The sequence below is a fragment of the Eumetopias jubatus genome, unplaced genomic scaffold (assembly GCF_037043125.1).
Source record: "Eumetopias jubatus isolate StellerSeaLion01/CBP00866 unplaced genomic scaffold, mEumJub1_p1.0 scaffold_2, whole genome shotgun sequence".
NCBI classification, from domain to species: Eukaryota; Metazoa; Chordata; class Mammalia; order Carnivora; family Otariidae; genus Eumetopias; species Eumetopias jubatus.
Genome location: NW_028274808.1, coordinates 132,497,340 through 132,523,587, shown reverse-complemented (window position 1 = coordinate 132,523,587; position 26,248 = coordinate 132,497,340). Strand labels below are relative to the sequence as shown.

At 38.3% G+C, this 26,248-nt stretch overlaps 1 protein-coding gene across 9 annotated transcripts in view; it reads left to right on the top strand.

The window, feature by feature from the left end:
- The window catches only part of PTPN13 (protein tyrosine phosphatase non-receptor type 13), a 204,168-nt gene extending 185,217 nt beyond the window's left edge, over positions 1-18,951 (top strand). For 6 of the 9 annotated variants that reach the window (XM_028124189.2, XM_088021120.1, XM_028124186.2 and 3 more), the window contains 8 exons: positions 3,195-3,250; positions 5,270-5,421; positions 7,459-7,607; positions 9,080-9,170; positions 11,540-11,877; positions 13,553-13,768; positions 15,901-15,963; positions 18,346-18,951. In XM_028124189.2, coding sequence (XP_027979990.1) covers positions 3,195-3,250; positions 5,270-5,421; positions 7,459-7,607; positions 9,080-9,170; positions 11,540-11,877; positions 13,553-13,768; positions 15,901-15,963; positions 18,346-18,441 — 1,161 coding nt within the window. In that variant the 3' untranslated portion in view covers positions 18,442-18,951. The remainder of the gene's footprint in view (positions 1-3,194; positions 3,251-5,269; positions 5,422-7,458; positions 7,608-9,079; positions 9,171-11,539; positions 11,878-13,552; positions 13,769-15,900; positions 15,964-18,345) is intronic. The other 3 variants (XM_028124191.2, XM_028124190.2, XM_088021119.1) reach the window with 1 other exon arrangement.
- Positions 18,952-26,248: the final 7,297 nt, after the last annotated feature.

Below are 26,248 nucleotides of genomic sequence, written 5' to 3'. Positions count from 1 at the left end.
GTCTTATTTCATTTAGCATGATACCCTGTTGGTCCATCCATGTTGTCACAAATGGCAAGAACTCATTGTTTTTTATGGCTGAGTAATATTCCATTGTGTGTGTGTGTGTGTGTGTTCCATCTTTTTTATTCATCTGTTGATGGACCCTTGGGTTGCTTCCGTATCATGGCTATTGAAAATATGCTGCAATAGGGGCACTATCTGGCTCAGATGGTAGAGCATGCAACGCTCGATCTCAGGGTTGTGAGTTCAAGCCCTGTGTTGTGTGTAAAGATTACTAAAAAGAAAAAAAAATGCTGCAGTAAACATAGGGGGTACTTCTTTTTCAGATTCATGTTTTCATTTTCTTTACGTAAATACCCGGTAGTGGATTACTGGATTATATGTACAACCCTGAAAGTCTCAGCGTTTTAATCCTGTGGGCCAGAAGTTAAGCTACTAATCATGGTATTATAAAGAGTGTAGTATAGTACACACTCATTTGTCATTCTACTGTAATTTGTCACTCTACACTTGACTACCTCTTAATGAAATACTTAAGGCCATTGTCTGAGTCTTATTTATGAATGCCAGTCATATACATAGTGTAAATCATCATCTAATCTTTCAACTCTGTTCATTTAGCTATTACTGAACTTGTTTAAGTAAGGGGAACTTGATTAAGCTGGGGATAACAGGGTATGAAGGTATGTCAGGGTTTTTGTCCTAAATTTGCTTGTATGGTCTAGTAGTCAATTTGGGAGTTTTACACATGTAAATAAGTAAGTGTAATTTTTAAAATTATAGTAAAAACATGTCCTAATAAATGTTTATATGGAATTCAGAGAGTGTCTTAAAGAACTAGGGAATAACAGGGAACATACAGGAGTAGATGTTTATGTTATTAAAGGTTCCTAGAGAATTAGCCTTTTAAAGGTGTTTGATAGGTGAGTTGCTATGGGAAAGAGCATTCCATACTGGGGAGTTGCTTAGCAAAGACATGAAGGTTTGGATCAGCCTGGGACTTCCATGGCAATAAATCATTGCAGGTAAGGTGTCACATGGTGTCTTGAAAGCTAGGACTGAAGAGATAGGCAAGGGGGTAAGTTCAGCAAGCAACTTAGATGCTGTGCCAAGAGATTTGATCTTTCTACATCTTGGGGCAGGCAACTTTCCTGGCAGAGGTAGGAACACTTCTCCATGAGGTCAGAAGAGCTAGGATGAAAAGAAGAAAGGCGTGTCCTGCAAAGACATGGCATCATTTTGCTGAAATACATTTGTGTGATTCCTATGTTATTTCTAATTCTGGTTATTCTTAAGAAGTTTTTAAATTTGTAGCCAAAGAGTACAAAACTTTCAGTGGCTTTCCATCACCTATACGATAATCATGCTTGACTCTGGGATCCTGGCTTTATGGGAGCTCAACCAATGTAATCACACAGCCCTGTGCTTATAAGAAGTCCTCTCTTATTTGTAAAATAATGCTGTGTCATCACCATCTTGAAATTCTTAGTAATTTTTTAACAAGAGATCCCATATTTTCATTTGACACTGGGCACTACAGATGATATAGTTGGTCTTGGATCCAGGAGATATTTCTAGTTTTCAAGTTGCTGGATCTGGATTCTTTGAGCAGTAGGATAACAAACTAACCTTCAGATGGGCTAGCCATGATAAAAATCTTAAATCTTTTCACTGAGGCCAAGTGCTAAAGCTACCTCCTGTTCCAGAGAGCCTACAATCCAGAATGAGAAGAGAGACTGAAAGCCAATCTCCTTAACCCAATCCTCCCTCATATACAGGTGAACTTTGCAAAAATAGTGAGAAATTGTTATCACTATCATTGGTATCATACAGTCTAATGGGGAGGACAAGAGAATGATCAAGTAAACACCCAAATAAACAAGCAATTACAAGTTGTGGTAAGGTCTATGAAGTTTAAAAAGAAAAAAAGTGCTACAAAAGAGAATAACCAAGGAGACCTACTTCAGACTGTGTGGTTAGGGAACATCCTTAGAAGGAAAGGACACATTGAATGAAGAAAAAGTACCTTCCATAGGAAGAGCTTTGTGGTGAAAAAAGGTGAGCTATTCTGAAGAACTAAAAGAAAGACTGGATTTGAAGCCACAGGTAAGTGGAGAATAAAACCAGATGGATTATAGAGGTAGACAACCTAGGTAATTCGGGGTCTTGAAATGAAAGGAATTTCCCATTTGTTAAGATAATTTGTCCTAATAAAGATTGAAATGTAAGATTTATTAACCATGTTAGAATGAAACTTGGCATCTTCTTCTAATTGTAGCAAACTGCTCCTGCAGTATTTGGGTCTCTGAGACACCATCTCCCATTACAGTATGAGTTGATTGATCTATGTTCTCCATGGAGAGACTCCTCACTTTAGTAATAAAAGGGAGGGGCGCCTGGGTGGCTCAGTCGTTAAGCATCTGCCTTCAGCTCAGGTCATGATCCCAGGGTCCTGGGATCGAGCCCCACATCGGGCTCCCTGCTCTGTGGGAAACCTGCTTCTCCCCCTCCCACTCCCCCTGCTTATGTTCCCTCTCTCACTGTGTCTCTGTCAAAAAAATAAATAAAATCTTTAAAAAAATAATAATAATAAAAGTAAAAGATAATTCTAACGCATTGAAAATTACTAGGATATTTCTGGAGAGCCCATTTTCAGATTTTAAAATTAAGTATTGTAGGGCTCCTGGGTCATGATCTCCAGGTCCTGGGATCAAAATCTGCATTGGGCTCCCTGCTTATCAGGGAGTCTGATTCTCTCTTTCTCTCTTTATCTCTCTCCTCCCTCTTCCCCTCCCCACAACTCATTCTCTCTCTCAAATAAAAAAATAAAATCTTTAAAAAAAAACTGAAGTAGTGTAAAAGCATATACCAAATATGCATATCTAAATAATAATAATTTAGCTTTTCATCTTGCTTTTTCCTTACCTCTATACTATTAATATCCCTTACATAAGAAATGAAAAGCCAGGATGAGTGTGAAGGTGATTAAGTGGAACCAGCAAAACGTCTTGGGTCACTGAAGATGCCTTAGCCACAGTTTGACATTAATTGAATGTCATATGTGTCTTTGTTACAGGAGGATGGACATAACAGTAAATATAGGAAATAATTAACAGGAAAAAATTGAACATTATGAGATAGATTTTTTTTTAACAATGGGCTAATGTGATTTTTATTTCTCTTTATTTTAGTCTGTCAAAATGAATGGCTGTGAAGAATATTGTGAAGAAAAAGTAAAAAGTGAAAGGTAAGAAAATAATCTTTTAAAGTATAACAGTTCCATTCTTTTTAGAAGTGCTCTGAAGATTTTCATTTAGATGTTGCTTTTGAAATTAATTTATTCTTTTCCAATAAAAAGAGAATATTTGACTAAATTATGGACTTATGGTTGAATATTAAGGGAGGTTTTAGTGACGTGTGACAATGTGTTTGTTAAAAGAAGTTTATCCTTGACCATGGGAAAAATGAAAGAAAGGTCTAAAAGGGAATGTGCCAACAATGATGATAGTGATTATCTCCTAGTAAGGTTAAAATAAAACCAAAGAAGATAAGAAACATTTTAAAACCCCACAGTTTTGTTTCTTTTTGAAAACAGTTTCTAATACAAAATAGGATTTTTCCTGATACATTGTTTAATGTTTTAAAAAGTTATATATATAAGTTGGCCAACAAAGTGATTGTACATAAATAAATTTTGCTCCATATCAGATGATAACCTAACAATCAAAGGGAGCTACTTGCATTTTCCTAGAAAAGCAAATTGACAGTGAATTTTGCACTAACTAAAATTAGACAAGGGAGTACATATTATTAATGTAGAAATGCATACAATTTAAATTTAAAAGATAAGCAAATATCTGGGCCAGCTGCCATGAATTGTAAAGATACAGGCTCTACTCCGTTAGGCAGGGGAAGGGGAGGAAGGAGGAAGGGTAGATTAGTATATGTAATTTATTTGCGTGGCAGTTAGAAACACTATTAACATATAAATTTTATCTGCATGTTACTAATTCTTGGATACACTTTTTAATTTTAAGATCTCTGAAATCATATACAATCATCAATATTATTTCTTAATGTAAACAAAACAATAGTGTATCTTACAATGATGGGTATCATAGATTCAAAGAACTGTAGCACATAACCTTCAGTCTAGTAATTTTATTTCTAAGAATTGCTCCCATTACCACGTGTGCAAAGACATTTCTACCAAAATTTAATTGCAACATCATTTATATTTCTAAAAAAACATAATATACACAGAATAAATTAGGGTGTACTCACACAAGCACCCATGAAATACTAATGCAGCTAATCAAAAGAATGAGAAAGAAGGGAATGCCTGATGGATCTCCAAACTATATCCTTGCAGACAAAATATACTTACTAGATGACAAAAGCAACCTCATAGGTGCAGAGCTTGCAAATTAAGTGTTAATTGTAACCCACAATTAGCTGGAGTAGAGGAAAACATCCACCATAAAAGCATAATTGCCGCCCCGTTATTGATGTTTCTGAATATCAGAAAATGAAAAAATGTGTTCAGCCTTTTACATTATCCTTTTCCCCTCATTACCAAATATTTCTCCTGCCTAGATTCTCTTCCCTAGCCATCCACCTTACCAGGGAGATGGCATCTACTTTGTACCCTAGAATAATGAGAACTTGTACTGTGCTTTGTTACATTAAGTGAGTGCGCTGATACAGAAGTGTCTTTCTAGCCCCCAACTGTAGCAAAAATTAGATGTCCATCAATAGAGACTTCTATAAATAATTAAGATACATCCATTTAGTACAATAGTAGGTAGCTATTAAAAAGACAAGAGAGGGTCACCTGGGTAGCTCAGTCAGTTAAGCATCCAACTCTTAATTTCAGCACAGGGCTTGATCTTAGGGTCATAAGTATAAGCCCCACGTTGGGCTTCATGCTGGGCATTGAGCCTACTTAAAAAAAAAAAAAAAAAAAAAGACAAGAGTTACACTCACACAATTATAATGGGTTATCCACATTGAGGGGCAGAAACAAAGCACCACTTTCTCTATCCCCAAGGGGACTCCTTCAATCTAAGGTTCAAAGACAGGGTTTGTTTGAGGATAAATTTTAGACTGTACTAAACAATTCTGTATTTCAGTTTAATTTCCATCTACCAATGAATTTTAGGAATTGTGGACTTGGATTTTTTAAATCAGATGTTCTATTTTTAAGTATCATGATAATTGTAGAGGAAACAAGGGCTCAAGGACATAATATTTAAATTTATTTCAGGGACAAAACTGAAGAAAATATTACCACTGTGTTTTATTGTCATAGCTTGATTCAAAAGTCACAAGAAACGAAGCCTGACGATGATGATGAGATAACATTGGGAAGTGATGAATTGCCAATAGAAACAACAAACCATGAAGATTCTGATAAAGGCAAGAATTTTATGAGCAATTCTTTTGTCAAAAGTAATAGATTAAAAAAATAAGCCTTTGAAAATTACAGTTTTCAGACTATATGGATGTGTTATTTCACTGTGTACATTATTTGGTTCCATACATAAAGTAAAATCACATAGACAAACAGCAACATTCAGTTATATAACTAGATATTTGCACAGGTGTAGGCTAAAATTCTCAGTGGCTTAAAGTAAAACACACAAATAAATGTGTAAATACTTTAATTAGAAACACAAAGTCAGGGGTTCCTGGGTGGCTCAGATGGTTAAACGTCTGCCTTCGGCTCAGGTCATGATCCCAGGGTCTGGGATGAGCCCCACATCGGGCTCCCTGCTCGGTGGGAAGCCTGCTTCTCCCTCTCCCACTCCCCCTGCTTGTGTTCCCTCTCTCGCTGTGTCTCTCTCTGTCAAATAAATAAATAAATAAAATCTTTTTAAAAAAAAAAAACAAAGTTACAATTTTGTCAAACTGGAAAGAGTCGAGGAATGCATTTTATTTATAATAAAATAGGTAGAATAGCTCAAAGATAGGAAATTATTACCCTTGCATCTCAACCTCATTTTTTAAAAACAGGAGTTAATTGCTCTGTCCTATTAACTGCTTCTTTCATTTTATAACTGAGCCAGTGGAGAAATGAGGCTCCATCCAGTGTATCATTTCTCTTTTTTTTATAAAGGCAGTGTTATACTAATGCAATGAAAGACATGGTTTTGTAATCTGAAGTCTTAGCTGTTAAAGGAAATTAACGAAGTTGAATTAACACTTTTTCGATTTAGGTAAATTGTTGGTGTCAGTGATGGTGCTCTTGTCAAATCCTGTAGCCCATGCTCATCTCCAGCCTTTGAGATCCTGTTGCCTTTACACTAAGCTCTGTAAAAGTTTAATTCTGTATTTACAAATAGCCTTCACTCCACCGGATGTTCAGCTTCTTGAAGTATCTTGTACAGCTTTGTATACCCCACAAAGCCTAGCATTATTGTTGCCTACATAGTAGTTGCTGCTCAGTCAGTTAAGCATCCAACTCTTAATTTGTATACCCCACAAAGCCTAGCATTATTGTTGCCTACATAGTAGTTGCATCATCAGAAAGCTTTAATCAACTAATTTAGCTGCAAAACTATAGCAAGAACTCTCTCCTACTTTTTTCCAGGATAATAGTTGCCTTCTGGTGTAAGCAGTTTCCATAGAGCAGGTACTAAATTAGATACATATCTCTTCTAAGACACTGATATCACTTGTTTGATAAGCTCCTGGAGACCCCAAGTTTTCATTTGTATTGAGAAAACTTTCAAATGCCCAAGACACTGGCACTGATTATCGAGCGGGGGTAGAGAGAGGAGGCATCAGCATTTCTAGTGCAATGTCCCATTGTAAGGAATTTCTGAAGCATCTCCCTTCATCTTTTCCCCAATGTGCTTGGAAGCTAATTTAAGTGCAAAGCATTAACGGGACTACATACATTTTCATCAAGAAAATAGTGTCATTTGAGTTAAGAGAAGGAAAAAAAAATTAAACTCTTCTAGAAATTGTAAATACATGAGAGCCAAGAGCCTTAAGAATTTCTAAACAGTGAGGTGTTTCCTTAAAAGTTGGGTACAAGGGCCTTGCTATGCCCAAGATTTTATGTTGATTGTAGGTATCTGCCTACCTGTTCTCCTGCCATATTAATTCTAAAGACTCTGCTTTTGTAAAAAAAGATGAGATGAGAATAGGCTCAAGTCAGTTCCCTTATTGGCTAAGTCAGTTTTGGGGGAAATTTTTTTTTAAAAATCAACTGCTGTCAGTGTGCCTGGGTGGCTCAGTAGGTTAAGTGTCTGCCTTCAGTTCAGGTCATGATCTCAGAGTCCTGGGATTGAGCCCCACATCGGGTTCCCTGCTTAGCAGGGAGCCTGCTTCTCCCTCTCCCTCTGCCCCTTCCCTACCCTGTCCCTACCCCACCCTTGTGTTTTCTCTCTAAGTAAATAAATAAATAAAATCTTTAAAAAAAAAAATCAACTTCTGTCTTCTTGTTAGATCATCCCTTTCTAACAAATGAGGAGCTTGCTTCACTCCCCATCGTTAAAGTGCTTCCCTCTGGTAAATACACTGGCACCAAGTTGAAATCAGTCATTCGAACATTGCGAGGTTTATTAGATCAAGGAATTCCTTCTAAGGAGCTGGAGGTAAGTGGCTTCTACCAATGATTCCTTCCCAAAGTTTTATGCAAAGTTAGGAGAAATTTTGAAAATGTCCATTACTTTATAACTTTACTTCCAGCTAAAAGCACCATCTTGTCCTAGCCAGCAAGAAATTAATTTTTCCAATTAGGATCCTAATAGTATTGATTTAAAGAGATCTCTTTAGCCACTTTGGAGCTTGACAAATCTCCCCAAAGATTACCTTCCCTGCCTCACAGTAGAGATAGAGAAGCTTTTTTTTTTTTAAAGTCAAGTGTCAATTCCAACCATCCACTAAACTTTATAATTAATACACAGTAGATGTGGTTCATTAGCAACAGTTTCTAATTTAATACAGCTCCAGAAATATGCCCCTTGGTTCAATGCAGCAATGGTTCAGAGCCCTTGCTCATGTGGTCTTGCTGGCAACGTCCATATTTACCACTAGGCAAAAGAGGAATGTAGTACCATTGTGGTTTTGGGGTTTACCTTGTTCATCTCCCTCAAACCATATGCTTACTTTGCCCACTTCCTGAGCTTTTCATAGCCACTGAAGTGAAAGGAGCTAACTTCTCTTGAGAGCTTCTGAAATGTGCTAGATGCTTCGTATTTAATACTCAGAATAATGTAAATCACATTAATAGTTTGGAAACAAGTTCACAGTAGTTGAGGTATACTCTTACTCTCCATTTTACAGCAATGATTTCTTCTTTAAGGCTTAAGTTTAAATGTCACCATTCCAAAGACCTGCCATAACAACCCTTTATAAAGTAGATCTTTATTATTCTCTAACATAACAGCTTGCTAATTTCTTCAAAGCATATATCACAGTATTTGTTTATGTCTTTACTGCCTCTTTCTCCCAATAGTCTGTAAGCTCGAGAACCAGAATCATACCTTCTTCCTTACCACTGTATTCCCAGCACTTATTACAGTGTCCTGCATCTAGTAGGCATTTTCAGTATACATTTGCATGGATGGATGGATAAAGAGATAAATGTGTGGATTAATGAGTGAATGAAAAGTGAGGGTTGACTTTAAAAACCTAGGACTGTCTAACCACAACTCAACCACATGGGTTATCCTATGACCCCACAGATAATATTGTCAAGAAGTTCTGCTCCAGCTCATTACTTTAAGCCAAAGTTGCTTTTATATGTTGTTTTTTCTTCCTAAAATATAATTATAGACCTCTTTTAAACTGAAATTTAAAATTAAGGTACAAAGTACAGCCTCGCAAATTTAGTTGACTACATGTTAAAGGTATTTGCAGCGATATATTTCGGCAACTGGTATATCAGATTAGTACTAGGATTTTAGACTTGCTTATCTTGACAGGACATACCTATTTCTTAACACTCAAAGTCTGCCCTGATCAGTAACGAATTTTACACCCTGCATATTTAAAGCATTTGCAATTATTGCTGAATTACTGCTTATCTCAACAAATTTAACTTTATTTCCATTTTTCCTTGCAGAATCTTCAAGAATTAAAACCTTTGGATCAGTGTCTAATTGGACAAACTAAGGAAAATAGAAGAAAGAACCGATATAAAAATATACTTCCCTGTAAGTTTAATCTGACTTCAAATCAAATATGTCTAAAAAATTTGAACTGATTTAAAACTTTTATGCTAGTTCACCCTCTCACACAAGTGTACACACACACACACAAACACATATTTAGAGATTAACATCAGTAACAAATCTAGATATACAATGTGAATTCCTTTTTAAATTACGTATGTATTCTGAAAATCAATCAGAAGAATCTTAACTCTTTATTCAGACATTCATGAATTTTTGCAGCATAGTATTAGAAATTAATCAGTGATGCCAAATCAGTAGTTTTATTCTTTTCAAAGATTTATTTATTTATTTGAGAGAGAGAGCATGAACATGCATCGGGGAGGGAAGGGACAGGGAGAGGGAGAGTGCGGAGCCCGAGCTCCATCTCACGACCCTGAGATCATGACCTGAGCCAAAATCAAGAGTCCAGTGCTTAACCAACTGAGCCACCCAGGTGTCCCAAATCAGTTAATTTTAAGGTCTTCTTAAAAATATGAATCAGCTTCTACAGGAGAGGGTGCCTGGTTGGCTAGACCAGTTGGTAGACCATGTGACTCTTGATCTCAGGGTCATGAGTTCAAGCCCTACATTGGGTATGGAGCCTACTTTAAAAAAAATAAAATTAAATAAATAAAAGTATGAATTCACTTCTGGGATGAGCAGTTTCTTAGTTCATGTGTCACACCAACATCTATTTATTCCACTCATTTTAACTTGAGAGAAATTTATGATACATTATATGTGCATGTGGCTGCAGTGGTATCAACAGGGGTGCTACCAGGTTGCATTATAGTTTGAATTGTTTCAGATACTAGGAAGAAAAAAGGGAATTCTTTTTACCCACATTTTACTAATTTCACCAATCAACATGTGACTTTTTTTAAATATATATGGGTATAGGCAAAATATTAATGTCTAGCAACTTTTTTTTTTTTTTTTTTAGCAACTTCTTATAGTAATCAGCCACATTTATATATTAGCACATTGGATTCCACCGTGTATGATACAATGATCCTATCTTTGCCAGGAGTCATAAATTCAAAGATCTGTAACAGAACCAATAGTGACAAATGATGCAATAACTAAAAGTACGACTGAATTTTTTCAACCAAGTTGGAAGACGCAAAATTTATTTTAGAAAACTTCCTGTGAAAAATGAATCTTAGCATTTTAAAAATGAAATTGATAAGGGTTCAGCGTAAAGTAGGTAGGAATTATTTCAGCTCCCCCTCCCCCCGAAAATGGCCAGACTAGTATCTCAAAGTCAAATGGGATAAGCCATAAATCCAGAACTACTGAGTGGATTTGTTTCCATGGACTAAGAGATAGAAGTCAAGTAATTGAAGGGCAATTGATGGAGGATTTTGAAAGCTATTACTGAATTCATAATTTGATAATCATAGAAATTACCAGTTAAATTCATAAATGTTTTAAATAGAAATGACTTTCTGGAGCGCTCGGACGGCTCAGTCGTTAAGCGTCTGACTTTGGCTAAGGTCATGATCCCAGGGTCCTGGGATCGAGCCCCGCATTGGGCTCCCTGCTCAGCGGGAAGCCTGCTTCTCCCTCTCCCACTCCCCCTGCTTGTGTCCCCTCTCTTGCTGTGTCCCTCTCTGTCAAATAAATAAATAAAATCTTAAAAATAAATAAATAAAATGCTCTTTAAAAAAATTAAAAATAAATAGAAATGACTTTTGATATAAAGTACTTACAAATTAATTCTCTTGGATAAGATGGCTTACATATACTTTTCACTGGTTTGAAACTTCTTTTTTGACTATGATATTACAATCAGACAGAGACAGGGGCCTATATGCCTAGAGAATAAAGCAAGCTACCTTTTTATTTATTGTGTTCATTATTTTGGCTGCTAATTTATAAGAATATAATTTAATTAGATGAGCAAGAGGTAATTATGCCTATTGTATTTGTAATAAGTATTTTAATAGTTGCATTATAATACTAATTTTTTATTAAATCTGTCAGCATTGTCATTCATTAAATTCATTACTGTCATCATTAAAATAAGGATGGATAAGAAGTAGCAAAGTTATGTTTCTCTAGTAACTTATTAAGAAGTTCTAAATGTATTGATTGATTTATTTTAATTTTTCAACCAAATCTCTGTAAATAATATCAAATTGTCAGAAACTCACAGAGTTGACATCTTAGATATACTTGTAACAAGAGCAAAATGAGTAAATATAAAATGATTTGACTGTAATTTGAAAATATGCCTTTATTAAAAAGTGTGATTTCTTTTATGGTTCTGAGGAACTTCTCGTAATCTTTGACTCCTCCTGTTTATAAGGCTCTTGTTTAAAAATGCATGATATAGATGGCTCTGTCTTGTGGTGGGAAATTCACAGATGATGCTACAAGAGTGCCTCTTGGAGATCAAGGTGGCTATATCAACGCCAGCTTCATTAAGATACCCGTGGGAAAAGAAGAGTTCGTTTACATTGCCTGCCAAGGACCTCTCCCTACAACTGTTGGAGATTTCTGGCAGATGATTTGGGAACAAAAATCCACAGTGATAGCCATGATGACCCAAGAAGTAGAAGGGGAAAAAATCAAATGCCAGCGCTATTGGCCTAACGTCCTAGGCCAAACAACAATGGTCAGTGACAGGCTTCGGCTGGCTCTCGTGAGAATGCAGCAGCTGAAGGGCTTTGTAGTAAGGGCAATGGCCCTAGAAGAGATTCAGGTAAGTGAGTTAAATCTTTCCATCTCCTAAGGCTCATCTCCTGGTTGGAATGCAGGCCTGGGCACTTTCCACGATAGCATCCATGTATTTCTAAATGAAAGTCAGCAACTTCGGGCTTCCCATTTCAGTGGAACTGAGGTCACCCATTATTTTTTATCTAATAGAAACTTAAATGTGATCTTCTAAACTGCTAGTTTCCTCTAGTATGTACTGTATTAGGTTGAAAATGAGAATACAGGCCTTTAAGGTGACCATTCATCATCCTTTGCTTAGTGATAGAACAGAATGGCTCAGAAGCTATGTGCTAGAAAATGTACTTTTTTTCCTAAGGTCAAACCTCTAAGAAGAGTGAATAAAACTATTTTTTAAAAATCTCTAAGTAGCAAATATTCCCCCATAAACACAACATATTAGATAAGTGGATATACCTTAAGTGAAACTGCTACTTTTCCTCACCTTCACACCCCCTCAATTTCACCCTCCTCCCCCACCCCGACCTGCTTAAGTGTAAGTATGGTTGACCCTTAAACAATACAGGGGTTAGGGGCACTGACTCCCATGCAGTCCAAAATCCACATAAAACTTTTGACTCTCCAAAAACTTAATTACTTAATAGCCTACTGTTGACCAGAAGTCTTACCGATATCATAAACAGTTAACACATATTTTATATATTATATGTATTATAGACTGATTCTTACAAGAAAGTAAGCTAGAGAAAAGAAAATGTTAATTAAGAAAATCATAAGGAAAATATTTACACTACTGTACTATAAAAAAATCCGTGTATAAGTGGACCCATACAGTTCAAACCCATGTTGTTCGACGGTCAACTGTAATGGGTTTCCTGTTGGACTTTGACTTGATTCTGTTGGTCGAATGTAAATGTAGCCAAAGATTTCCTTCATAGTTTTTGATGTGATTTTATAAAGAATATACCTTATTCATTCACACCAGCATACCATTACTTATGCTAACACAGTTGTTCAGTATTCCTTAAATGATTCGTTTAATTAATACATGGTTTGTAGAGCTCGGGCCCTGTTACGGAATCTAGGGATTCGGCAGTTAGCAAGACAGACAAAAAGAAATCCCTGACCTCATGGAGTTTAGTTGTTAATGAGGAAATACCAGTGTTGATGGTGCTGTGGAAAAAACCCTAAAGGAGTTGATTGAGCCACAGGGATGAGGGGGCGGAAGGGATTTCAGTCAGAAAGAACAAGTGCAAAGGCCCTGGCTTGAACTGTGTCTCGTTTTTAAAGAACCACAGAGAGGTCCCTGTGGCTGGAGCAGAGCGGCCGGGAGGAGGAGGTCAAGGAGGTCAAGTCTGAGAAGTAGCTGGGTCAAATTACGCAGGGCTTGTAAGGCATTGCAATGACTTTGGCTTTTATCTAGAGTGAGTTTGAAGTGGAGTCATTTAGAAAAGGTTGTTATTCATATCAATGTAATCTACTTTTAGGGTTTCAAAAAGTAGCTTTTACCAGTGTTTAAAATGTAGATTTAGCAACCTCCTTGATAAAGACCCTCCATGTGTTCTTTGATGGAGTCTTTCTGTCTCTTGCACCTGTCCTTTGATCCAATGGGCAAGTCAAAGTTTGAAAGGACAGTATATTATTAAAAACTAAAACATATGTGTGAAAATATAGTATTTATTTCTTCTATTGTACAATTTCAGACAGGAGAGATACGACATATTTCTCATCTGAATTTCACTGCCTGGCCAGACCACGATACACCTTCTCAGCCAGATGACTTGCTCACTTTTATCTCTTACATGAGACACATTCATAGATCTGGCCCAATCATCACCCACTGCAGCGCTGGCATTGGACGTTCAGGGACCCTGATATGCATAGATGTGGTCTTAGGATTAATCAGTCAAGATCTTGAAGTGAGTACAAGATATAGGCTGAACTAGCATTTGATCAGAATTAACAGTGGAATCTAACTTTTAATAATGTCTTATGATCTTGGAATTTTTTTATTTAGCAGGGGTTTTGTTGGGGGGGGTACTTAAGATTTTTTTTTAAGTAATCTCTGCACCCGACATGGGGCTCGAACTCATAACCCCAAGATCAAGAGTCACATACTCCACCAACTGAGGCAGCCAGACACCCCTATTTAGTAGCTTTTATGAATGCCTTAATTTTCTTACTATATCAGATCGTATTTTAAGGGTGCCTGGGTGGCTCAATCAGTTCAGTGTTTGCCTTTGGCTCAGGTCATGATTCCCGGGTCCTGGAATCAAGTCCGACATTGGGCTCCCTGCTTAGTGGGGAGTCTGCTTCTTCCTCTCCCTCTGCCCCTCCCCCCCTACTTGTGCGTTCTCTCTCTAAATAAAATCTTTTTTTTTTTTAAGATTTTTATTTATTTATTTGACAGAGAGAGACACAGTGAGAGAGGGAACACAAGCGGTGGGGGGCGGGTGAGGGAGGGAGAAGCAGGCTTCCCGCTGAACAGGGAGCCCGATGTGGGGCTAAATCCCAGGACCCTGGGATCATGACCTAAGCCGAAGGCAGACGCTTAATTACTGAGCCACCCAGGTGCCCCAAATAAAATATTTTTTTTAAATTGTATTTTAGTAAATGTTCAAAACTACCCAGATCATAATCAAGAAGAAATAATACTTTTTTGTATTTATTTTACTGGTTCTAACCATGTGCTCAAAATCTCTTATGCAGTATTGCATTTTACTCTTTACAGGCTGTAGGCTTGTATAAGGTAAAGTCAGTGTCACTGTCACATTTAGGGATAGAAATATTGAAGCACTGGGACGCCTGGCCAGCTAAGTCAGTAGAGCATGTAACTCTTGACCTTGGGGTTCTGAGTGCAAGCCTCACGTTAGGTGTAGAGCTTACTTTAAAAAAAAAATGTATATTGGGCGCCTGGGTGGCTCAGTCGTTAAGCGTCTGCCTTCAGCTCAGGTCATGATCCCAGGGTCCTGGGATCGAGCCCCACATCGGGCTCCCTGCTCCGCGGGAAGCCTGCTTCTCCCTCTCCCACTCCTCCTGCTTGTGTTCCCTCTCTCGCTATCTCTCTGCCAAATAAATAAAATCTTTTAAAAAAAAAATTTATATATATTGGGGCACCTGGGTGGTTCAGTCGGTTAAGTGTCTGACTGTGGCTCAGGTCATGATCTCAGGGTCCTGGAATCTGGTCCTGAGGTGCACTCTTTGCTCAGCAGAGAGTCTGTTTGTCCCTCTCCCTCCCCCCACTTGTGTGCTCTTGAGCTCACTCTCGCATGAATAAATAAAAATCTTTAGAAATATATATATATATATATATATATATACAGAAGCACAAAAAAAGTATATTTGAGATAAAAAGACATTCTTTTTTTGTTATTGTTTACTTATAAGTGGGAAGTGTATACTTTGTTATACAAATTGATGCTAGTCCGTAAACAATTACTCCCACTTTAGAAAATATTACTAAGTAAACAAAATTAATGAGTATAATCTTACTTAAAATCTAAGGTAGTATAAACCTTACTTAAAATGTTAGAATATCTTACTGTACATAAGCAGTTAAAATCTTTGTCTCTTAAAGAATTTTCGTGAAAAGTAGTTCTATCTTGCTCTTCACACACTATTATATATACCATAATAATTTAAGTAGAACAAAACAAAGTCTCTTTCTCCCTTGTTTCAAACTGGTAATATCAGTGAAAATAAAATGATCAGGAATTTCATTCTGAAAAGCAAACTGTAGGAAAAATAGTTTTGTCTTTTTTTTTTTTTAATGTTGATATTAGAAATTAGTCAAATTCCAGAGGGGAGAGAATTTCTTTTGGGCATTTGTTTGTGTTTTTTGTTGGGGATTTTCAAATAGAATAACCTCCTCTAATTCTTACAAAGATTGTAAATAAAGTTATCAAATGAAGGCAGGGTCAGTCCACTGACTTATTTTGTCCAGAACAGTTTCCCAAGACTGCTAAAAGAAGGAGAATGAGATACAGAATCTTTGGGTTTCAAATTCAGTAACCCTTTTTATCTAACGTACAGACTCTGTTTTCTTTGGCAGTTTGACATCTCTGACTTAGTACGCTGCATGAGACTACAAAGACATGGAATGGTTCAGACAGAGGTGAGTCTTGGTTGGTGTCTCCTAATGAGGATTTTCATGAAGATGCTGATGTTTTCAAAATTCTGGTTAAACCATTTCTCTTCTTAAAGGGTCCCCACGTTATTACATAAAATCAAAGATTTATGGTGGTAAGGGACTTTTTTTTTAAGCATTAGGACTAATTCAGAAAAAAAATTAAAATATTTCAAAGATATGTCATTTAAATTTTGCCTTTAAATGCAGGAAATGAGGAAATGCAGTATCTGCACTGAACAGTATACAGAGAATGGGGTGGCATGTTGATGGGGAAATTGGGGTTGGTACAAAATAGCATATAATTAGTGGCATTCTTTCCCCATTTCCAACTTTAAAAAGATATAGAAGGTAACATTCTTGCCACAGAAATTTCCTGAGAGGGATTGGATTCATCAGCATTGATGAGAAGTCCAGAGGGCAGGCTGGAATTGCTTCGCTTGGAGAAGGCACTTTTGGGGGAGAATGAATGGGTGGGTCTGTGTATCCTCTGTTTTGATCATGTTTTCATTTCTCTTACCTGAAATCAAACCATGGGTTATATCACCCGCTGACCTACAGATGGGTCTTTCACAAGAGCTACATTATGTAGAGTATCTGTCTGCTCTCAGTGGTTCCACTATCCTCATTGTTTGTATTGTGAGGAGAGATACGGAAACTATTTTCATATTTCTGTAAATTCACATTTCTCTACCTCTTGAAGAATATAGAAGTTTACTATCTTTAAAATTAAAATTTGCCTACTTTCCCTTCAGATACATTTTTAATTCAAGTTAAATCTCCTAAATATTAAGCTGATTGACACATATTTTAGGTTAAGAAAGCATACTGATCTGTATAAGCAGTTCCTTAGACCCAGGAAGTTCACTCATTCAACAGATATCTATCTGAATGCCTCTTATGGACCAGGCACTCTTGGTAGGTGCTTGGAGCACATCAGTGAATGAAAAAAGATCTTCTCATGGGGTGGTGATGAGGAAGGTAGCTATTAAGCAGATTAACTAAGTAAGTTATATAGGATCTTTGAAAGCGGTAAGTGCTTTAGAGGAAAAAAATAGAGTGGGGCAAAGAGGTTGAGTTGAGGCAGGCTGGGGGAGGTAGTTTAAATAGGGTAGCAGCACTGAGAAACACTGAAGCAAAGACTTGAAGGAAGTACAGCGGGGGGCATGAGGCTAGCTAGGAATAAGAGCATTTAAGGCAGACAGAACCTCCTGCTCCGAGGTGGGAGCAGGCCTGGTGTGTTTAAGAATGGCTATGTCTGGTGTGGCTGAGGTGAGAAGGGGAGCTGACAGGGCCAGGTCTGGGCTTTCCTCTGAGTGAAATGGAGACATCACAGGATTATCGGTGTGGACTGACATGATCTGACTCACATGTTAAAGGTCCTCTGGCTACTGTGTTAAAACAAGACCCAACTTGGGGAGGAAGGTGCAGGGTTAGAAGCAGGGAGGTTAGTTTGGTGGCAGGCAGTGGGCCCAACCTGGAGTAGTAGTGACATAGGGAGAAGACGACATTATGGGAAGTAGGTTTGCTACCGGATTGTTTGTGGCATGAGAGAAAGTGAAGGACAGTCATGTGCAAATGTGGGAAAGTTAAAGTACAGATGAGCACAAAGGAAATAAAAGGGTTACTTATATTCCTACTCTTCAGAATTGTTCACATGTTTTAAGCAACAGTCTCATATTCTTCAGGCCAAGCACATGTGTACAGGCACGAACACTCACATACACCCGACTATTTTAAATGAAATTCAACTGTAGTTAGTATTTTACTACTTTCCATTTAGTATGTTGTGAATTTTTTCTGTCTACCTTCAGACTCATTAATTCCTTGCAAAGTATAACAAGAAAACTCAGATCTCTGCACCATCAACTTAACAGAGAGTAATTTCATTTTCTAAAAACTTTGATTTCCATATTCTTTTGTTTCAAATATTTAAAGAGTATTATTTTTGTGTAGCTTCTTGGGTATTTCTTGACATTTCAAAACACCAAGATGAATTCAATAAATCTAGAGGAAATTTTGTAGGAAGTTTATTTTTCCACTATAAAAGCTAATCATATTACCAAAGCACAGAAATAAACGTGTCCTACCACAGACAATTTCAGTTAGAACTCTGGGATATTTCTGCCTGCCCACTCACTCACCCCCAAGGCTTTGCCCCTCCTCATTTTGTCAATCTGATTTCAGTTTCTTATCATTTTTATGACACTGCACAATTCTATATTCCTGCTTCTTTATATTAAACATTATCACAAAATTTTTCCATATTTTCAAAATTACTCATTTTATATATATATATTTCATATTATACATCTAGAGTCTTCTCTCTCTTTCTCTCTCTCTCTCTCTCTCTCTCTCTCTTTGCCATAGGATCAATATATTTTCTGCTATCAAGTCATCCTTTATGTGCTGACACGTCTTCAAGCTGAGGAAGAGCAAAAAGAACAGCCAGAGCTTCTGAAATAACATGAAAAGAACAGCCTCCTGGATGCTTTTTCATCTTGCTCCCAACCTCCAACAGGTGTTCCTGTTCTCTGCTTAAAATAAAGATCACAGGGCAGCAAGTCCATACGATATTATTATGCTTATTCTCCTCTACCTTAGAGGGGCATTCTTCACAACAATAAATAATGTTGAAATGCTGTATTCTTACAGCTACTTTAACCTGTGATAATTTAAAATTTTTTAACACTAACTGAACAGTGCAGATCTTAGGGATGATTAAGGCAGCATTTGATTATAGTTGATGTTACAAGGACATGCTGAGTCTATTTTTGATGTACCAATCTTGTTTATAGCAAAATTCTTTCCCAGTATTTTAATAGAGTTATTTTATAGGGGATACTTGAAACCAGTATTTAAGCTTTAAATGACAGTAATATTGGCATAGAAAAGAAGTAGTAAATGTTTACTGTATCAGTTTCTAATGTTTACTATATAGAATTTCCTGTAATATATTTATATACTTTTTCACGAAAATGGAGTTACCAGATACATTTGTAACTGCATAATGTTTATGTATCATCTCACTTTGTAAATAAAAATACATCTTAAAAATACGAACAAGGCAAAGTGTGTGCAAATTAAACATTTTCAGCTGTGTGTTCTTTCTATTTTTTTTTTAAGTAGGCTCCACCCCCAGTGTGGAGCCCAACTCAACCCAACTTGAACTCAAAACCCTGAGATCAATACCTGAGCTGAGCTCAGGAGTCGGACGCTTAACTGACTCAGCCACCCAGATGCCCCTTCAGTGTATTATTTCCTTTTTTTTTAAATTTTTAAATTCAATTTAGTTAATATATGCTGTATTATTAGTTTCAGGTGTAGAACCTAGTGATTCATCAATTGCATATAACACCCAGTGCTCATTCCATCAAGTGCCCTCCTTAATGCCCCCCGTCACCCAGTTACCCCCCCCACCCACCGCCCCTCAGTGTGTTACTTCTTAACAACACCCAGGCCCCTGGGGAAGCAAGAACTTTTGGACCCCAACTTCCCATCTCCCCACTTGGTCCCAGTAGTGCCAGCCACAGGGCCCAAGAATATTGTTGGAAACCCTGGTAGACCTTCAGGATCTGACATGAGGGTCCTGTACTGACCAACAGTAGCTAAGACATTCAGTCTCCCTGCCTTCTGCCTCAGTGTGAGTACTGTGCCTGATAATATAAATCAGAATACTTTCAAGTTCTAATTGTAGTAAAACTGAGGATATCTAAGCTGACAAGGGGTAATCAAAAGAAAACAACACCACATTTCCAGGGAGGTTATATTTGGTTCTGCCTGAGGAGAAAGAGATCTGCCTCAAAGAGCCGCATCTGAGTCTCCGCACTGACAGCATTTCCCTCAGTCCTCATTCCGCCGGCGGTTTTCCACTCCACCACGAGTGATGCCACGGCGAAACCCGGGAGGCTGCCTGATTCGTCCTCATGGGACTAACCACATGGAACTGGTACACTTGAATCTCTCATCTCACCCGCGTGCAACAACTTGCGAGACCCCAGTCCTGAGTATCAGGCGCTGTTTGGGAGAGAAGACGTCAGTAAACACACACAGCCCCACAGCCATACGTTTGACTCCCCACCTGGTCCGAAGTAGCTTCAAATCTGGTAAGAGAAGCATCACCACCCCCGTTCCTACTTCAGCCAGAACAGTTTTTACAGATTGCATTGTAGCTGAACATTTCATTTGAAAAAGGTGTCTTTTGCTTTAAAGGATATTTGGAAACCTCTGTTCTGAGTGTGTTGGAATCCTGAGTCCTTGTTTTCCTGTCACAAGCACAGGAAACCAGGCCAGCAGGGCTCTGGGAGCCAGTACAGCTGGAGGTGATTAGCTCTCATCTGCAGTCAACAACAGAGATGGGAGAGGGGAAAGCTGAAGGAGGATCCTTTTTCTGGAAAGAATGTAGCTAGGAAATGGAAACTGTGGCAAGAAAATGTGGTTTCAGTTTAGGACCCCTGAATGGAAACTTCATCATAGCAAACATGTTACCACCCTCATCTGGGACCTGGCTCCACTACCATGGAATGAAATGAGACATTGGCTAGGGCCACTCTGGTTAGAAAGTGCATGGCGCTTGCATGGTAAGGCAGACCACTGAGCCAGAGTGACACATGGAGGTACTCAAATGTCAAATGAATGGATAAATACAACATGGTTCTTAACACACATTATAAGTACTATAAAATATACACCAGAAGATGTAACAGCTAAAAACATAATAGAAGCTCGTGTACCTAATAGTTCTGGCCAGGTGAACAGCCCAGCAAGATAGCTCTCTCTCCAATTTTCAGGGACCCAGGCTGATGGAGGTTCTATAATCAACACACAACTTCCAAGGTCATCCTGGGAATTGTCTTCATTCCCCCAGCCAGAAAGGGGAAAGAGCATAGAGAACCACCTGTGGGGGATTTTATGAGCTAGGCAGGCATAGAAGCAAAGCATATCATTGCCACTCATTCCATCAGCAAGAACTGGCCAAACCGTGCCCCTCAGTGCAAGGAAGCTGGGAAACGAGTTGGCCAAAACAGCTGTTTGCCCGTGACAACTCTGTGCTACAGAAGGGGAAGCATAAATCCTGATGGAATCTATTTCTAAAACTGAAGTGATGTGTTGTAAAAGAATGGCATCTTTTTTTTTTAAGATTTTATTTATTTGAGACAGAAGGAGAGCAGAAGGGGGGAGAAGAGGCAGAGGCAGAGGGAGAGGGAGAAGGAAGCTCCCCACTGAGCAGAGCTTAAGGTGGGGCTCGATCCCAGGACCCCAGGACCATGACCCAAGTCGAAGCTAGATGCCCAACCGACTGAGCCACCCAGGTGCCCCAAAAGAATGGTGTCTTAAGTATAGTCCTAAGCATTGCAGGATTAGAAACAGCATTTATCCCCAAATCAAAACTTAGGTAAGTGCCATTAATAAAAATATTAATGAATTATCATGTTTTAAAGGAGAAAAATGGCTTTTGAGAAAAAAATCAGGTGTTCACATCTGTGGTTCCAGATAGCCTGCTAGATCTCTTGCTTTTAAAATGACTAGTTATCTAAATGCAATGTGATAGATCCAAGAAGTTAAAAGAACAACTAGCCAAGGGGCGCCTGAGTGGCTCAGCCGTTAAGCATCTGCCTTCGCCTCAGGTCATGATCCCAGGGTCCTGGGATCAAGCCCCGTATTGGGCTCCCTGCTCGGCGGGGGGCCTGTTTCTCCCTCTCCCTCTGCCCCTGCTTGTGTTCCCTCTCTTGCTGTGTCTGTCAAATAAATAAATAAAATCTTTAAAAAAAAAAAAAAACTCGCCGAAGTTATCCTCTGGTGATAGATACCTTGACTTTTAGAGAATGTGTTCCTATTTTACGTAATTCAGAAAGATTCAAGGTACTTTGTTATGGTGGAGATAAATGTAACAAATTATGCATTACCCTGCATAATATTTTAAACCCAATGCAAATTATATTAATTTGGAATTGCATTTGGCTACAAGTTGCCAAAAACTAACCAAATGGGCTTCTACAAATCAGAGATTTCTTTCCCTAAGAAAACAAATTCAAAAGCACGCAGTTGCTGGGGTTGGTTCTACAGTTCAAGAATGTCAACAGAGGGGTGCCTGGGTGGCTCAGTCATTAAGCGTCTGCCGTCGGCTCAGGTCATGGTCCCAGGGTCCTGGGATTGAGCCCCGCATTGGGCTCCCTGCTCAGCAGGAAGCCTGCTTCTCCCTCCCACTCCCCCTGCTTGTGTTCCCTCTCTCACTGTCTCTCTGTCAAATAAATAAATAAAATCTTAAAAAAAAAAGTCAACAGATACATAATTATTCTGGCCTTACCTTCACTGAAAATGGCTGCTTCAGCTCCAGCTATTAGATCCACATTCCAGGAAGGAAATAAGATTGACAAGGAGAAAGGGTCAGTGCCTGGGGCAAAAAAGCAAAATTTTCCAGAAATCACAAGCAGATTTCCCCACTTCTATCTTATTAGCAAGAACTGTGTCACATAGCCATCTCTAACTTCAAGAAAGCTATTTTTAGCTAGTCATGTTGCTATCCTGAACAAAATCTTGGTTCTGTTAATAAGGGCAAAAGAAACAGTAGATATAGGACAGCAGCATGTACCTTTCCATTTCTGCCAGTTTCCACCATTTCTTAGTGGCTAACACTGTGTCAATCTTTTGATCTTCCTGACCCCAGTAATATCTGAATTTATTACTGTTGAAAAGTCACAGACAGGAAGTATTTGAAAGTAGTCTTCAGCTTCATGAAGACTACATATTTTTATCCATTTTATCCACCCAAAATGAAGTATACTCTAGAGGTCATGCTAAGCAAACTCTCAGGACACTTACTCATAAACTATGTTGCCAAGTTTTTAACTTAGCTCTATCCTGCAGAATGAGTAATTCAGGTGGGGCTCCTCCAGGTGGGCAAAGCGCACAGGCTGGTCAGAAGGTTGCTTAAAGGCTAAAATATGATTCATTGGGGCGCCTGGGTGGCTCAGTCAGTTAAGCATCTGCCTTTGGCTCAGGTCATGATCCCAGGGTCCTGGGATGGAGCCCCATTTCGTGCTCTCTGCTCAGTAGGGAGCCTGCTTCTCCTTCTCCCTCTGCCCCGCCCCCCCCCCCCCCCCGGCTCGTGCTCATTCTCTTTCGCTTTCTCTCAAATAAATAAAATCATTTTTTTAAAAAATGATTCATTAAACTGGATTAGGCTGAACTCCCCTTTGTACTCCAGGATGAATTGTAGCTGCACAAGGAAGGGAACAGTTCATGCTTAATGAGCACGTCCCACACATCGTACCAAGTGTTTTCTACTCTCAGGGTGTTCAGGATTGAATGTTACCACCCTTTTTAAGAGAGGAAACAAGTTCAGAGGGACTGTCACTTGCCCCATGTTGCCCAAATAACAGCTGGAATTCAATTAGAAGTCGGCCTAACTTCAACCCACAACTCCCAAGGAGTCCTAACTCTTTTTTTTTTTTAAGATTTTTTTTTATTTATTTGACAGAGAGACACAGCGAGAGAGGGAACACAAGCAGGTTGAGTGGGAGAGGGAGAAGCAGGCTTCCCGCGGAGCAGGGAGCCCGATGCGGGACTCGATCTCAGGACCCTGGGATCATGACCTGAGCCGAAGGCAGTCGCTTAACTGAGCCACCCAGGCGCCCCCATGAACCCATGATTATTTAGATCAGTGAGACAATTTATTTAGTTAGAGCTTTTTTTATTTTTCTTGTTCAGCTGCATTCTTCATGCTAAAGATAATGTGTAGCCTCCAGGACAACTTGACTCTGTCCAGTTCTCAGTAACACGTTTACAAAGCGCTCCTGGAGATGACAGTTTTCTGACAGGACTACCTTCAAACCCTTACATTGATTTGTGTTGTGACTGTCTTAAAGGATGGTTTTTAGTGGTCTTGTCCCCAGACCTGTCCTGACTGTGGTAAATAATGACAATGTACTTGAGGTTTTCAGAACAGAGGATTGGATTTCACCACTTCGTGTTAGGTGCCTATTTAGAGAAAAATTTAGAAATTCATTTTTTATGGATTCTTTAAAATTCATGTTAATGCTCATTTTAGAACTGGGAATTTCTGTTAATGCCCAACTCCGCTGACTGCTCATCGCAGGGATCTATTCCCACTAGACTATGAACCCTGCCAGCAGGAACTCTTCCTGCGTGTTACCACTGCATGTCCTATGGGCCTATACACAGCACAGACTAGCTTCTCGGCACATAAACATTCATCAGGTAGATAAATGGGAATCCTCAAGTAATAAAGCAGCAGTTGAGAATTAACAAACACGTCACAATCTGCATAGTTCTTTTCCATAGAAATAATACTTGTGACACCTAATGGGGCTCTTTCTGTACTACCACAAAGTCGTTCTTGTCATGAAAATACCACGATAATCATTATCTTTTTTTTTAAGATTTTATTTATTTGACAGAGAGAGCACAAGTAGGCAGAGAGGCAAGCAGAGGGAGGAGAAGCAGGCTCCCCACTGAGCAGAGAGCCCCACATGGGGCTCGATCCCAGGACCCTGAGATAATGACCTGAGCTGAAGGCAGACGCCTAACCGTCTGAGCCACACAGGTGCCCCAATCATTATTATTATATTAACTCACAGGTTCTTGGGAATACTTACAAAATAAAATTGTAAAGCACTAAATCTCAGACAAAACACTTTCTTATACATTTCAAAACTTAAGAATAGAAAAATGGAACTAACTAGAATCCCACATTATATAGGAAGTTGTGTGAGAAAGGTGGCATTTCAAATCAGGAAAGATGAATGATTCAATATATGATGTTGGAACAATTAATTAACCATAAAAAGATTAGATTCTTAACACACCATACAAAAACATGGATTCAAAATGGAATAAACATTTACATACTTAGTTCATAAAATTCATAGAAAAATATATGGGAAATATTTTTAATAATGTAAGAAGAGAGGGGGATGGGTTTTACCTACTGCCAGAAGTACACAAAGCAGAGAGTGAATATGTTGTGCAAACGCAAAACAGAACTTCCTGCAAATACATTCTCAAAAAAAATACTATCACAATTCATAATCCACACAAAAATATAAATATTCTAACATTTGACAGATATCAAGGTCAAAAAGCATTTTTTAAAAGACTAATAAAGCTGAATATGCAAAAAATACAAAACTTCTACATTGCAAAAGACAGAAAAAGAAAAGATAAAAGATTAAAAGTAGGTAAAATGTTGACAAAACAGGACAAATGGTCACTATTCGTAATGTGTTACAATGTATCAATCAAAAAGGAAAGACTACAATAGAAAGGCAAGCAAAGGACATGACTAGGCAAGTGATCATGAAAAATACTCTACTTCAGTCATAATTTTTTAAATGCAATCGTAAATGAGATATTTGCACAAATCAGAATTGACCATTCCTTAGACTGGTGCAGCTGTGGGAAGCCAGCCCCACTCAGACACTGCTATACATCATCAGACAGCAGCCTGTCCAACATTTTAATGTGAGGTTAGCCTGGCATTTCAAGTGGCAGGAAGTGATTCTCCAAAAATACTTGCACAACCATGTGGGTATTCGTAGCAGCATTATAATACCAATAAGTTCAAAGCTATCTAAATGTCCATGAATAAGGAATGGTTAAATAAATTACAGGCCTTCTATGCAAAGGAATACTTCTATGAAGCCACTGTTCAAAAGAATGAGGTAGATTAACAAAGACTGACATGTCAAGATTCTCCATAATAATGTCATTAAAAAGTGACTTATGAAACAGTATACCTGGAATGATCTCAATGTCTCTTAAAATAATATATAAACAAAAATTAGAAGGCTATACATGTGCCTATGATTAGAGAGTGAAAATACGGGGCATTCACATTTTAACCTCAAGTGGTCATTAATTCCCTCTACACTTTATTACATCTAGAATCCAAAAAGATTTCCAAGCCCTTAAAAAATAACATTCATTTCAGAAATGGCCACATTTTTTTATGAGAGCGTAGGCAGTAGGAGGTGACATCTAATCCGGAATGACTTCGCATAACAATGGGTGTTACTCTTCACTGCGTGGGAAGATAAGAACACACACAGCAGCCAGTAAATATATTGAGCAAACCCCCCAAAAAACTCCCTGAAATAGGTGAAATACATTCTCAAAAATGGATCCTATGACAATTCACAAACCACATGAAAATATAACTATTCAAATATTCCCATAGGCCCTGCCAATGAGATGCATGCATCAGCTCTGCACTGTCTTTACTGGCTGCTGAGTAAGACAGAGACCAGTCAGG